The sequence below is a fragment of the Rhinolophus sinicus genome, linkage group LG07 (genome assembly GCF_036562045.2).
Source record: "Rhinolophus sinicus isolate RSC01 linkage group LG07, ASM3656204v1, whole genome shotgun sequence".
In the NCBI taxonomy this organism is placed as follows: Eukaryota; Metazoa; Chordata; class Mammalia; order Chiroptera; family Rhinolophidae; genus Rhinolophus; species Rhinolophus sinicus.
In genome coordinates, this window is record NC_133757.1 from 13,406,683 (window position 1) to 13,419,289 (window position 12,607).

Here is a 12,607-nt window from a genome sequence, read left to right on the forward strand (position 1 = left end):
ACAGGGCTTGGTTGTCCCCACCTCCCCCCCCCCCCACACACACACCGGTTGTCCCTCGAGGAAGGCCAAGGGCAAAAGCGCGCTGGGCCGTGGTTCAAGCGGGAGGCGCTCTAGGCACATCTGTGCCTCTCATCTCAGGCCTCAGTCTCCTCCTCCGGGCAGTGGGTTGGCATCTTTGCCGTTGGAAGAACAGCTCTTGTCGGCCCGCCCTAGCTCGCCCCTCCCTGGCGCCTCCCCCAGGGTTTGGGCACATCCCGGTCTCATTCCCTCCCGCCGCCCCCGGGGCCCAGAGGTGAAGGAGCTGCCAGGCGACGGGGCGGGGAGCGAGCCTGGGTGCGCACGGACTTGCGCACTGACGGTCCGCCCGTGTCGACCGCAGAGCTACCCCGCCGGGGCGGCGCGCCGGGAGGGAACGGGGTCCGACAGCCCCCGGCAAGGCAGCTGCGCCAGGCGGTCCGGCCGCGAGCGTGACCTCACGGGGAGGGGCCAGCGCGGCGCTGGGGGCGCGGAGCCGAAGGCGGAGAACGCAGCGCGGGAGCCGAGCGGCGAGGAGTGCACCCGAGGCCCCGATGGAGCGGTACAAAGGTAAGGGCACGGGTCCCTGCGCGACGCACATTTCCTTCTCGCCCCGCACCGCACGGGTGAGCAGAACTAGAGATGGCGGGGGCGTCACCGCGTGCGCCTCAGGTCCCGCCCGGACTCAGGTGAGCAGAGCCGCCTGCCGGTGCCCAGCTCTGATTGGGGCCGAAGACCCGGGGCCACAGCTGCGCCGCGGGCAGGGCTAGTGGCTCCTAGGTGGCGGCAGTGTCCCGAGCCCTTTGATCCTCCCAGGCGCGGAGGGCGGGGGTCCGCTTGGCGGAGCTTCTCACCTGTTGGAGGAAAGAGGGTGTGCTTGTCAACTCACCGCCCAGTCCCGGCCGCCTCGGAAAGATGCTGGGGTTGGGGGAGGCCCCGAATGAGGTCGGAACCGTGTGGGGCGGCTTTGGGGCAAAGGGGCGAGTTGCTGCGTCCTGTCGCCTGGGCGCCAGCCGGAGTGGAGGGCCTGCTGCAGACCCAGGGAAAGAGCCTGCGCGGGGATGCACTTGGGCGGTGGGGTGGGCGCGCAGCCCTGCTCCCACCTTAGGCCGCCTCAATCGTCCCGCCGCTCCGGTAACGTCTCTCTCTCATCCCTTCTCCTCCCGCTCCCACCCTCAAGCAGGGGACGGGTGTAGGGATTGGGGGCCGAAGTGGGTGCCTCGCAGGTGTAGAGCGTGGAGGCGTTCGGGCCGGAGGCTTAGCTCAGTGCGCAGCTGGGCAAGGTTTTGATTTGGCTCGGGCCCGGGATCCTGGCCAAACCCTGGTGGCCGGCCCGGCCCAGGTTGTACCCGGTGCCCAGCTCGCACCCGTGCTCAGAACCCTGGGACTGAAGTCTAGAAGCCTCGGATTGCAGATGTTTTGGGAAAGGAATTTAAAGAGCTGCCCCGTAAACGGAACGCTGAGGGCGCCTCCTACCTCCCCTTCTTTTGAGAAAGCCTCTTCCACTTTCTTGTCCTGAACTCGTGTTTGCCAAACCTGACAGAGGAAATACTGTTTCTGTATTTATTTTCCCCTGGGAGAGAATAAGAAAGGCAAATGCTCAGATTCCCAAGGAATGACACTCCCAGTAGTTTCTCTCTGAAATTGAGATTAAGGAAACTTTGAGGACGGGCTTTAGTTCCCTAAACTAGTCGTGTCTTTTGATTTTTCCCTTTGCTTTTTCTCATCTGGGTCACCTGGTTACAGGTGAGGGCGAAAGACCTAAATCCTAGATAGGCTTCATGTATAAAGGAAGGGTCTTTGCCAAGAGCATGGACGCTGGCTGGGGGACAAAGTTAAGTTAGCGAGCACCCTTTGGCTTCTTTCTGTGAACCCTCCCTGGAGCCTCTCTCACATTTCTAACTGGTTTTTTTTTTTTTTTTTTTTTTTTGTCTGAAATTCTGCTGAGATCACGTCAGTTTTGTGCCTGAATGACTGCGTCCTTATGTAGTCCAGAACACTTGAGGAAGGAACAGTCTCTGACCCGAAGTGTTGGCCCCTGGGGTCCCTTCCAGCTCAGGGTCTGCCACTCCTGAGTTGTGTTAGCTCCAGGCTGAAGGTCCAGGTTGCACGCTACTTTCTCAAATCAGCATACTATTCTTCCTAAATTAGGGCAAATTGGGGGATCTTCTACCCAAATGTCCAGTTATTGTCAGAAGGTTTTCACTTGGCCCTTGACCTAAGAAAGGCTTCTTTCTTATCTTTTCCTCTTGAGAGCTTAAAATCCTCCCACTCTGGAAGATCAGTTAGGGGCTTTTTGCCAGTTGAAGTAAACTTAGTTTCCAGTTCAGAGTATTTATGTTTTTGGTTAACACATGCATCTGCCTCATCATTTTACACTAAATCAGACACAGAGAGTGATAAGTGAATACATTTGAGAATTATCTGGATTGCAGAGACTGATCCAGCTCATCTTTTAGTGTTTGCTCTGGGGGAAAAAAAATCTCCATTTCAAGTCTCACTGGTGAATGCTTTCAATGTGTTTACTATACCTTTCAGCCGAGGAATTGGGGTTACCCCCCTCCATGTAAAATTCCCCGTTCTCTTGAGACGCAGATGAGTTGTGCTTTGAACATTCACTGGATCAAAATGTTGGTCTGTGCAAAACAAAGCATGTTGGGCCCAATCTTCAACTCACCAGTACAACTCTACCTAGAATCTTAGTCTCCTCTTGCTTGTCAGACATTGAGGTCCGCCCCTTTTTAAGGTAGATTGAATAACCATGTTTCCTGGGAAATCAGACCTAGCCGGACAATCAGCTCTAATGTGTCTTTTGGAGCAAAAATTAATGTAAGACCTGGTCTTATTTTATTATACTATAAGACCAGGTATAATATAATATAGTATAATATAATTAATATAATATAATATAATACCGGTTCTTATATTGTTTGCTCCAAAAGACACATTAGGGCATATTTTGAGGGATATCTTATTTTTTCATGTTCAACAATCTACATTTATTGAAATACAGTCATGTCATCTTCTGGAACATTGTCATAACGTACAAAATGGGTCTGTCTGGCTGACTATCTTAACTGGGGCTTATTTTTGGGGTAGGTCTTATTTTTGGGGAAACATGGTAAGAATGGTGGAAATATCACCCAATATCTAATGCAGAAATATTTCCAGATTTTCTCCCTGTTCTTTTTAAGCCATTCTGCTGACAGCATGGCTTCTCAAGCAAAAACAAGGGTGGGGGTATGTTCCCAGAGAGATGGAGCTTTTATGAGAGTCGTCATTAAAAGTGATGTAGAGTTGCTATATCTTGTATGTGAATCTCTTTGGGGGTGTATAAGCAGTGCTGAGTTCTATGGGGTGCCTTGAAAAGGTTTCCATCCTTGGATGTTTACATATTTGTGATTCTCATACGGGCATCATGCATGACTGCGTGAGCCCATTGGCTGAACTCACCATGTGGTCAAGGATTCTGGTTCCTGCTGCTCTTCCAGCTGGTGAGTATGTCTAGGGCCAAAAGTGACTGACCTACTATCTGTGGATTGCACTTGGAATGTCCATGCCTAAGCTTCCTGAAATTGCCTCATCCTTGGACCAAACAGGCACACTTGAGAGAGTCGCTTTAATTTGGATCATGGTAATTGGTTGAAAGGGCAACTACTCTCCTGTGTTTTTGTTTCTGAGTCAGATCACCCGATTCCCAACAGAGGGCACTTAGTTTTAGGGTACTGCAAGGGAGAGGTGAGCTATGAAGAAGCAAGTCAAGGAAAAAAAACTTGAAAGCTTGTATAAGACTCCTGAGATCGAGTCTCAGAAGGTCTGTAAAAGAAAGTCTAATTAAAAGAGATGGGTTGATTGATAATATTCATTTTACCTTCAGAGGAATCATGTGTTTTTGTTATTTTTCTATGCCTTGGAGCTCGGGTTTTTCCCTGGGAAGTACTACCTAAGGCAGCGGTGCTTAACCTTAGCCACATCTGAGAATCATCAGGGGTGCTTTAAAAAACGTGAATGTGTAGGCCCCACCCAAGATAGTCTGAGTTAACTGGTCTGAGGGTGCAACTTAGTTAGGCATTGTAGTTTGTAAAGGTCTCCAGGTGATTCTAGCATGTAACCGAAGTTGAGAACCATTGAGAAAATAATTACATACACACCTTCCTCACCTGGAACAGCAAGTGGGGCGTGAAATGGATACCCTCTTTATACTCACATGACGTGCTTTCACTAAATCTTGCCATACCCACAAAAATTGAATGTAATTTACCTTAAGCTATTACAGGCTTTACAAGGCTGTGGGAACACTACTTTAAAACAATCTCAAACGTAATGCTTCAGAATCCTAAGCTCAGGGTTTGCTCATGATTGTACTTGACCTTGAGCCCTTCTGACTTTGAAGTTCTTTGTGTGGGAGCCATTGATGCTTTGGCAGTAAAATTGTCTGAAATATGGAGAGGTCACCTTTGGTGCTGAAAGGCCAGGCAGGGTGGGGGTATTCTGCTTTGGGCCCTTCCCCTCTTCTGAAGGGGTAGGCGCTCTGGGAACTGGGCTAGTTCCCAGCACAATTAAAGGGCGAGGAGAGGCCAGTGAGCTTCAAAGCTAAGGAAGCTGTGCCAGTTTTCTTCCAAATCCCTGTAATGAAGGGGAGTGTTTCTCTAAAGACTTCTGTCATTCAGAGAAGGGAGACTTTCCCCAAGCCAAGGGAGGATGGCACGTCTGCCCAGAGCCCAGCCTGAGACATGGGAAAAACAGTCACAGTACAATGAAGAAAGCAATGGCTTGGGAACCAGGGCACCCACATATGCTCTTTCCTTGGGCCCGTCACTGAGCTCTCCGGGCCTCAGTTTCCCCATCTAGAAAACAACTGCCAGTATTTGTCCATTTGACTTTCCGAGCACTCTTCAAATCTAGTTGCTCTGTGGTCACTGAGGCATCTTTGGAGGGAGGAGGATGTCTTGAGGAAGAGAAGGAAATGAGGGAGGGAATGTGGATAGCCCAACAAAGGTCAGTTTAGAATTGTGATTCTTAAAAATAAAACCAATTTCCTGTTGAGAGCAGAGAGCAGCAAACTTAGTGGGAAAGAGAATGCCATCGGCCATGCTCGGAATTTGTTTCTCGAGGATTTCTGTATGAATGTGTCTCCAAAGATTATTAGTGAAGCCCAGAACCACTTTCTGAAACACAGGATTAGTCACCCCCATTTGAGAGACATGTCAACTGAGGCCTACAGAGATTAAGCAAGAACTCAAAGTCAGAAACGATATAATATCCCTGAGAATTGAGTTTCTAAAGGGTAGAATTCCTGTGCTAACAACAGCAGGGTTTATTTAGAAAGAAGCAATCAAAGCAATTTCAGACTCATTCCTTATCAGTGTCCCTTTAGCTAGGAAGGGACTTGCTGCTCAGTGAAACTCCTCAGTCTTCAGGATGTAGCCCCCATGCCACCTCTTCCATGAAGCCTCCCCTGCGTCCTCTATGTTCTCTTGTGTTTTTAGGTGCAGCTTGATCAATGCTTGTCACATCATAGGTACTCAACAAATATTTGTCGAATTAATGTCACATTGTCTTATATATACATATGTCTGTTTCCTGTGTGAGACTGAACTTCAAGACAGGGATCTGTCTCCTCCAAGTAATGCACTGCCAGGCACGTAGTAGGTGCTTTGGACATGGTTGTGGAATGAATGAATGAATGAATGAATTCCAGGTAGGAGGAGCATGTATCCTTTTATGCTCTGGCCCTCAAGAGCAGACCTGGGTCACTAAGGGAAATGAAGCACAGGGTCAAAGCCAAATTCCAGAAGTGGAGATGGAAGCACGCAGTGGCCGCCCTGGGCTTTCCCACCTTGAGCCTTATTTCTGTCTGTTCCAGCACAGGGGTGTTGCTGTCTGGTGGTACAGAGAAGGATCCTGCAGGTTTCTGCTTGTGAGTATGAGCCTGCCTGTGCCCTCTGCAGCAGCTCACCTGGCCTCCAGGGCTCCCGAGGGCACAGACCTGGCTCTGCCCATGCTCTGGAAGGAAGGCTGAGGGAATTCGTGGAGCTGGGCGCCGGGCTGGGCACTCCGGGGCTCAGGGTTCTAATCTGGCCTTTGCCACTAACTCGCTGTGCGACCTTGGGCAAGTCAATTAATCTCTGGGCTTTGTTTCCTCGTCTGTGCAAAGGAGGATACTGATTACTAACCTGCCCCACTGGCTGCTTGGTGGGATAACTTGTAAGAACTACTGGTATATACGTCAAGAAGGGGTAATGTTAAATTAATTCAGGGGAGCAGATGCCCGAAACCTCTGACGTGGTTCTGACCCCACCAGTTCCTGCCTTCTTGGGTGTGTGTGTGTACGGGGGTGGGGGAGACGGGGTCCTCACAGTTAACTTGGGCACTGGCTATGCCATCATGTGCATTTTGAAGCTATTGGGAGCTCTGAGTTGGGGATGCTCAGCCTGTCCCCAGGCAACCTAGTTTCTCAGAGCATCCACGGATTCCCCTGGATGCCGGCTGGAAAGGAGGTGGGCAAGCAAGTGCTCATTCTTAATTCTGATGTGTGGAGCCACCTCCTGGTACCGCATGACTTTTCTCTCTGATGTCTCCGTAAGTTTATCTAGGAAAGCCCCTTACGTTCTAACAAGAACTTCAAGCTCTTTACTAATTTTCTATCACTTGGCTCTCACCTTCTCCATAGTTAGTCTCAAAACAAACTAACCCCAAACCCCATTGAGAAGGAGGAGTAGGGAAAATGTATAGAAACAGTAGGAGCTGACGTTACCCTGGATGCATTGCATCAGACGGGCACAAAACCAGAAGAGATGAGAGTACCTACATGTCACATCTTTCTCTGTGGGTGTTAAAATTTTAGTGACAAGTGGGGAGGGGTGTCGACACCCACAGAAGCTCTGCTCTTTTCTAAACAGACCGTGGAGTTCTGCTCTCACTTCCTTGAGCCTCTCCCAGGGACTTCAAAGGAACTGCAGGCCTAGTGGAGTCTGAACAGGGGCTCACATCCAACAGACTGCAAACCGGGGGCCTCCGCTGGTGGTTAAACCCGGAAAGGAGAGCTAGCTGTTAGCTCAGCAGGAGCAACCTGCTGCTCGCCAGGAGGAATCTCCGCAGTAGCTTTTCCAAGGAGGGTGGTCGACCATCCTGGTTTGCCAGGGCGTAACCTGCTTTTCCCACCGGAAGTCTGGCATCCCAGGGAACCCCTTAGTCCTGGGCACACAGAGGTGGTAGGTCACCCTATTCCCAGGCCTCAGCTTTATTAAAAGGCCCTAAATCAAGAATTTGGTTTCTCCGTAGCTGTTAGTCTCTTTGACAAGAAAGCAAAAGTCCAAGACTTAGAGACTACCAGTTGCTAACTAACTACGAGTGGTACACAGCAGTGTTAAGTGGAAGAAGCCAGACTCAGAAGCCTACGCACTGCACAAGTCCATTTATGTGACTTTCTGGAAAAGGCCAAACTATAGAGAAATATAACAGGTCAGTAGTTTCTGGGGCTAGGGTTACAGGAGGGCTTTGACCACAAAGGGGCACAAGGGAAATTTTTAGAATAATAGAAATCTTTAGTTTTTGAATCTTTATGGTGGTAGTGGTCACACAGCCCTGGGTATTTCTGAAAATGCAGAACTATGTGGTTAACAAGGCTTAGCAGTTTGTGATGCTGTGGTGAAGACCCCATCCTGCTCATAGGTGGCCATCACAGGTTGCTAATAGAATCTGAGCTCCTGGTGTGGTCATGCCTGCAGTGGTCTGGAGTTGCAGCAGAAAACGGTGAAGCATTTTGGTATAAAACAAAAGGACTGACTGCTTGACAGTGTCTTAAGTGCAAGAGACTTTTCCATTAGGCACACACAGCGTGATGGCGTAAGCTCTCCCTCTACTTAGAGAAAAGGACACACAGTTCTAAAACCTGGCAGCAAAGAGCCCAGGAGGGTCGTGGCACATATTGAAGCCTCAGTTCCAGTTCCCACCCTGGGAACATGAGACCCACACATGGATCTAATGTATTGACTTTGGCAGTCTTTCTGCAAATCTTTTTTTTTTTTTTTCCACCAATAAAGTTATTGAATTGGAATTGAGTACCCAAGTCTGCACCATAATTTTTCCTGGCTGACTTTTTATTGTTGGCAGTCCTGCCTGTCGATGCTAGCTAGAATTGGTTTTGATTTTGACAGGGGAAAACTCATGATTTAGCAAAATACTGCCCTGAGTCCCAGTGGTGTAAGGGATCAGAGCTCCTGTTTCTAGGTCGGGGAAACCCTCGTGTCGCCAGGGCAGAGCCACCGGCTCTTGCTGCACCAAGCCAGGTGACCGGATGTGGAATCCCATGAGAATGAAGGGGCATCACGCTGCTGTTCCTAGTACAATCTGAAGATCTTGGTGGCTCCCATTTTTTATTTTTTTTAAATCAAAAATCATGTCGAATGGGCTTGTTCTTCAGCTGAGCTTTGCCTGGCGCTATGACCCGGAATGCTGGATCTGCCTTCCCATCTTTCTTAAGTACAGCTGTTACAAGGATGTAGAACTTCCACCCAGAGGACCCTATGGGCCCATATCACTTTCAGCTGTGCATTGCACGTGTGCAACTCTTCTTAACTGCAAATATGTCCAAGCCACTAGTCACCGTCAAAGGCAGGTCTGTTCCACCTGTTCTAGGGGGGTATTCAGGAAGAATTGCAGAATAGTAATAGCTGGTGCAACCCTTAGTTCTAATTGTCTCGACTTTGTTGCCGGACGTTGGGGAGGGGAAGGGAGACAATATTTTTTTGTGCATATTTGACGGGAACCTTCCCTGAGGCATGGTCAGGCCTGGCTTGTGGATGGTCCATCTAGGAAGAGTCGAGTTTGGGGCAGCACAAAGGTCCACTTCTAGTTTGAGTGCCAGCCAGGATGGCAGGGCCTCAGAGGAGAAGCTGGGAGTGCATGGGTGGGGTAATTCCAGGTACTTCCTTACCTGGACTGCAAACTGCTGGCACCATCTCCCCAGGGCCAGCCTGGCACACTGGCATCCTTTTGGGTTCTGGGGACTGTCAGCCTTCCTGTTAGACCAACAAGTGGGAATCCTGCCATTTCCTTCCATCCTCCACTCCCCTTTTTTCTCCTCCAGTTTTTACACAACAGGATTTATTCATGTTAACTGTATTCAACTCCCCAGATGGGGGATTAAAAAAAAATGTGTTGAATGGAGTTTATTGTTTAGCAATTTCACTGACTTCTTTTATTTACTACCCACAGTCCTAGAACATATTGAGCTGATTCACTAAAATTCAAATATGGTTGTTTTGGAAGGAACTCTGCTAGGGTGCTGGGACTTACTGGGTGGTGAGTTGGCTTAGGGCATCTCATCTTCATTTTTATGGTCTTGGGTCTCTTGGGAGCAGATATTTTCAGTTACAACTGCCTTATGAGCTTGAGAGGGTCACCACCTTACTGCCCTTTGCATTGTCAGGCCTTTGGGGGCATCCCCTTCCAGTACATTCTTTGAAGAAATACAGATGGACACCACCATTTGGTACTACAGTTAACAAAGACCTCTGTGGCTTCTGCTTGGCAGTTTCCTGCACAAGTGGAAGGGAATAAAGAGTGGTGATGTGGCAGATCTTGGGCAGAAGCAGCAAGGATGAGCCCCGCACGAACTTCTCAAATGTCTGATGCAGTGTGGCTGGTCTCTGACAGGCATGGAAGGGTTGGATTACGTGTGTTTTAACATATTTTAGACTCGGTGTAATTGCGGCTGAGGGTCGGGATGTGTATGGGTCCAGTGTGGTTGTCTGGAAGGCTGCAACACAGTTGCATTGTGACAGCTCCAGGTGTCTGGGGCCCGTGGGGAATCTCCTGAGAAAGCCACTGCAGATACTTCAGCTGGGAGAGGCTCCCGTCTCACTGGAGAGAGTGGAAGCCTGTCTCTGGTTCAAGTCGGTAGTGTCCCAGATGCCCTGGAAGTTAGCCTGTGGCAAGGCAGGTCAGGTTGATGACAAGACTATCACACATGAGTGTGTGTGGACTTCGGTGCACACAGGCTAACACCTGGTTCTGAACGTGCAGTGTTCTCTCGCTCGCTCTCTACCTGCTCTTGCATTCACTTATTCTCCCCTCTTGACTTTCTCCCACTTTCTCACTCTTTTTTTCTGCCAATTCTGGTCAGGTCTCTTGGGGCATGAGTCTAGAAAAGGGCTTTTCCCTGACAACAGGAGGCCAGAAAGACCCAGAAAGGAATAGCCTCCCTTGGCCCCCAGTTCCCTGGTCACCCCAGGCTCTCATTTCTAGTAGCTGTGGCTGGAATCCCAGGTTTCCCAAGAGGAACTAATGACCTCAGCGTCAGGGTGGGGTTGTGGTCAGCCAGACCAGGAGCATCTCCCTCCCTCCTGGAAGAGGAGGCCTGAGTGAAAATCTGTTTGGGGTGGTCCCTGCTGCTTTGTCAGGCCCTAGAAAGTGTTGCCGCACGTGGTCTGCAAAGAAGGCCACCTTCCCCAGCCCCTATGGCGCGAGCCATTTGCTACCCTGGGACCTTGCCAGCCTTCCCAGCTGCCCTAGTACAGGGTGGTGTCACAGGGACTAGGATTCTCAGGACAGAGTTCTTATCCTCTCTCTGTGGGTCCTTAAACAGCCCTGTGACCTGCTAACCTCCAAGGGGTGGAAGAAACAGTCTTGGCCTGTGTTGGGCTCCTCCCCCTGCCATCCCAAGCTCCCTGGAAATGAGCATTGGGGAGGGCCTGGCATCTACACAGGGGGAGCATGAGAACATCACCATAGTTTGGATGAAAGTTCCAAACATGAAGGCTGAACATTGACTAAAATAATTTTTCCCATTGACCTCCTGGCCTCTCAGTGGGCAGGCGTCCATCTCCCACCCATTTGATGTTGGTTTGGTGCGTGTAACTGTAAACAGTTCAGGCTGCGAGCAAATCTCTGAGAGTTATGGGATCCAGGTGTCGCTCCCAGCTCTTGCCACGCACTGTTTCCCTCGAGAGTGGGAAAGGCCGTTTGTTCTCAGAGGGTGAAGTTAGTCTGTTGCTCTTGAGATCAAATCCTTCTGAAGCATGACTCCCTCTCACCCCGCCCTCCCCAGCCCCACTCAGGACTGAAGGAGACTCTGGGGGCTCTAATTCATTAGTAAATCTCTTAGCATGGGGGTGGGGAGGTTTGCTTCTCCGACTGTGATGTAAGGGCCCCAGGGCTCTCAGGTATGCAGGGGGCCCTGGGGTGCTGAGGTTGAGAGTAAGAGCAAACCAGCAGCCTGCCTTCCCTGTGAGAACGTGCGGCCCCATACTCAGGGCAAGAGTGTGGGCCCAGATCCGTTTCAGCCTCGCTTCTGGAGTACAGCTGGACTCCTGACTCAGGCATGGCAGCTGGCAGGCGGGAGCCTCTTGTTCTCAGCAGGAGGCCTCTAGGGTGTGTAGGTGGCTCTGGGAACTGAATGACCTACCTTTCCCTAGCAGTAGAATTGGGAGTTGTCGCAGGGGTTGTGTTGGAAAATGCATTTGGTAGGTTGGAGAGATGTGGGGGGCACCAATCTTGGGGTTCTGACTTCCTTCCCTCCTTGCATCCTTGCAGCCCTAACCATACCTAGCTGATGGGGCCTCAGTGAACGGGAAAAGCTAATACTGTGTTTCCCCGAAAATAAGACCTAGTCGGACCATCAGCTCTAATGCATCGTTTGGAGCAAAAATTAATATAAGACCCGGTATTATAGTATACTAATATTTTATATTGTATTTGTTATATTTATTCTATATGTTACGTTACGTTACGTTATGTTATGTTATTAGACCCGGTCTTACATTATAGTAAAATAAGACCAGTTCTTCTATTAATTTTTGCTCCAAAAGACACATTAGAGCTGATTGTCTGGCTAGGTCTTATTCTCAGGGAAACACGGTAAGTGCATTCACTTCACCGATACAAGGTATGTTTGGGACAGTGTGTGTGTGTGTGTTTGTTTGTGTGTAGAGGAGATATCAGGGAACAATCAGCCCCAGTTTCTTGAAATTTCCTAAAGCAATTTACCTAGTGCCCTCAAAGGATAAGACTCCTGTCCTACAGCAGGATTTATTATCTCCCCTGGGGAGGCTAAGGCAGCTTGCAGGAGAGAGAGTGAAAGTGCCTTGATACCTACCGTGATCTGTTGTGATGGAGCGATTTCCAGATTCCTAGCTTATCTGTCAGCCTCACTCAGCCCTGACACCTTGACCCCCTGAAGTCTAACTCCCCATGGAACCTTGCACAGCCCCCGTCTATGCCTTCTTATCTTCCTACTCGACTGCCTTTTTTTCTGTACATACAGATTTCTCCTCTGGCTGGAAAATATAAGGGCAGTCAATAGCTCGGAGCAAAATATTTTCTACGAATGGCTTTTCTTTTTCCCTTTACAAAATTACCATTATTGAATGTGAAAATGGTTTAGATTCCGGAGGAAACAGCTGGCTGGCAGAGATCCTGCTGGGGTCTTGGGTATGATTCTGCTGTTATTAATGACTTTATGTGGTACACTTCCACCCCAAGCACGCTTGGCAGTTGGGAAGTTTTGTGTCTGAGGACTTTCATCAAGGCGGCAGCAGCAGCAGGAGCAGCTCCCAGCGGCGGCCAGGGAGGGAAGTCATTTCATTCA

General features: G+C 49.7%; 1 protein-coding gene across 7 annotated transcripts in view; it reads left to right on the top strand.

The window, feature by feature from the left end:
- The window catches only part of AFAP1L2 (actin filament associated protein 1 like 2), a 102,266-nt gene that overhangs the window by 9,501 nt on the left and 80,158 nt on the right, over positions 1-12,607 (top strand). The window contains exons 1-2 of one of the 7 annotated variants that reach the window (XM_074338996.1): positions 256-585; positions 5,882-5,935. The exons of 1 other annotated variant lie outside the window; for it this stretch is intronic. In XM_074338996.1, coding sequence (XP_074195097.1) covers positions 570-585; positions 5,882-5,935 — 70 coding nt within the window. In that variant the 5' untranslated portion in view covers positions 256-569. Of the gene's footprint in view, positions 1-254; positions 705-5,881; positions 5,936-12,607 lie in introns of those variants that run through there. 5 more of the 7 variants (XM_074338998.1, XM_019725199.2, XM_074339000.1 and 2 more) reach the window with 5 other exon arrangements.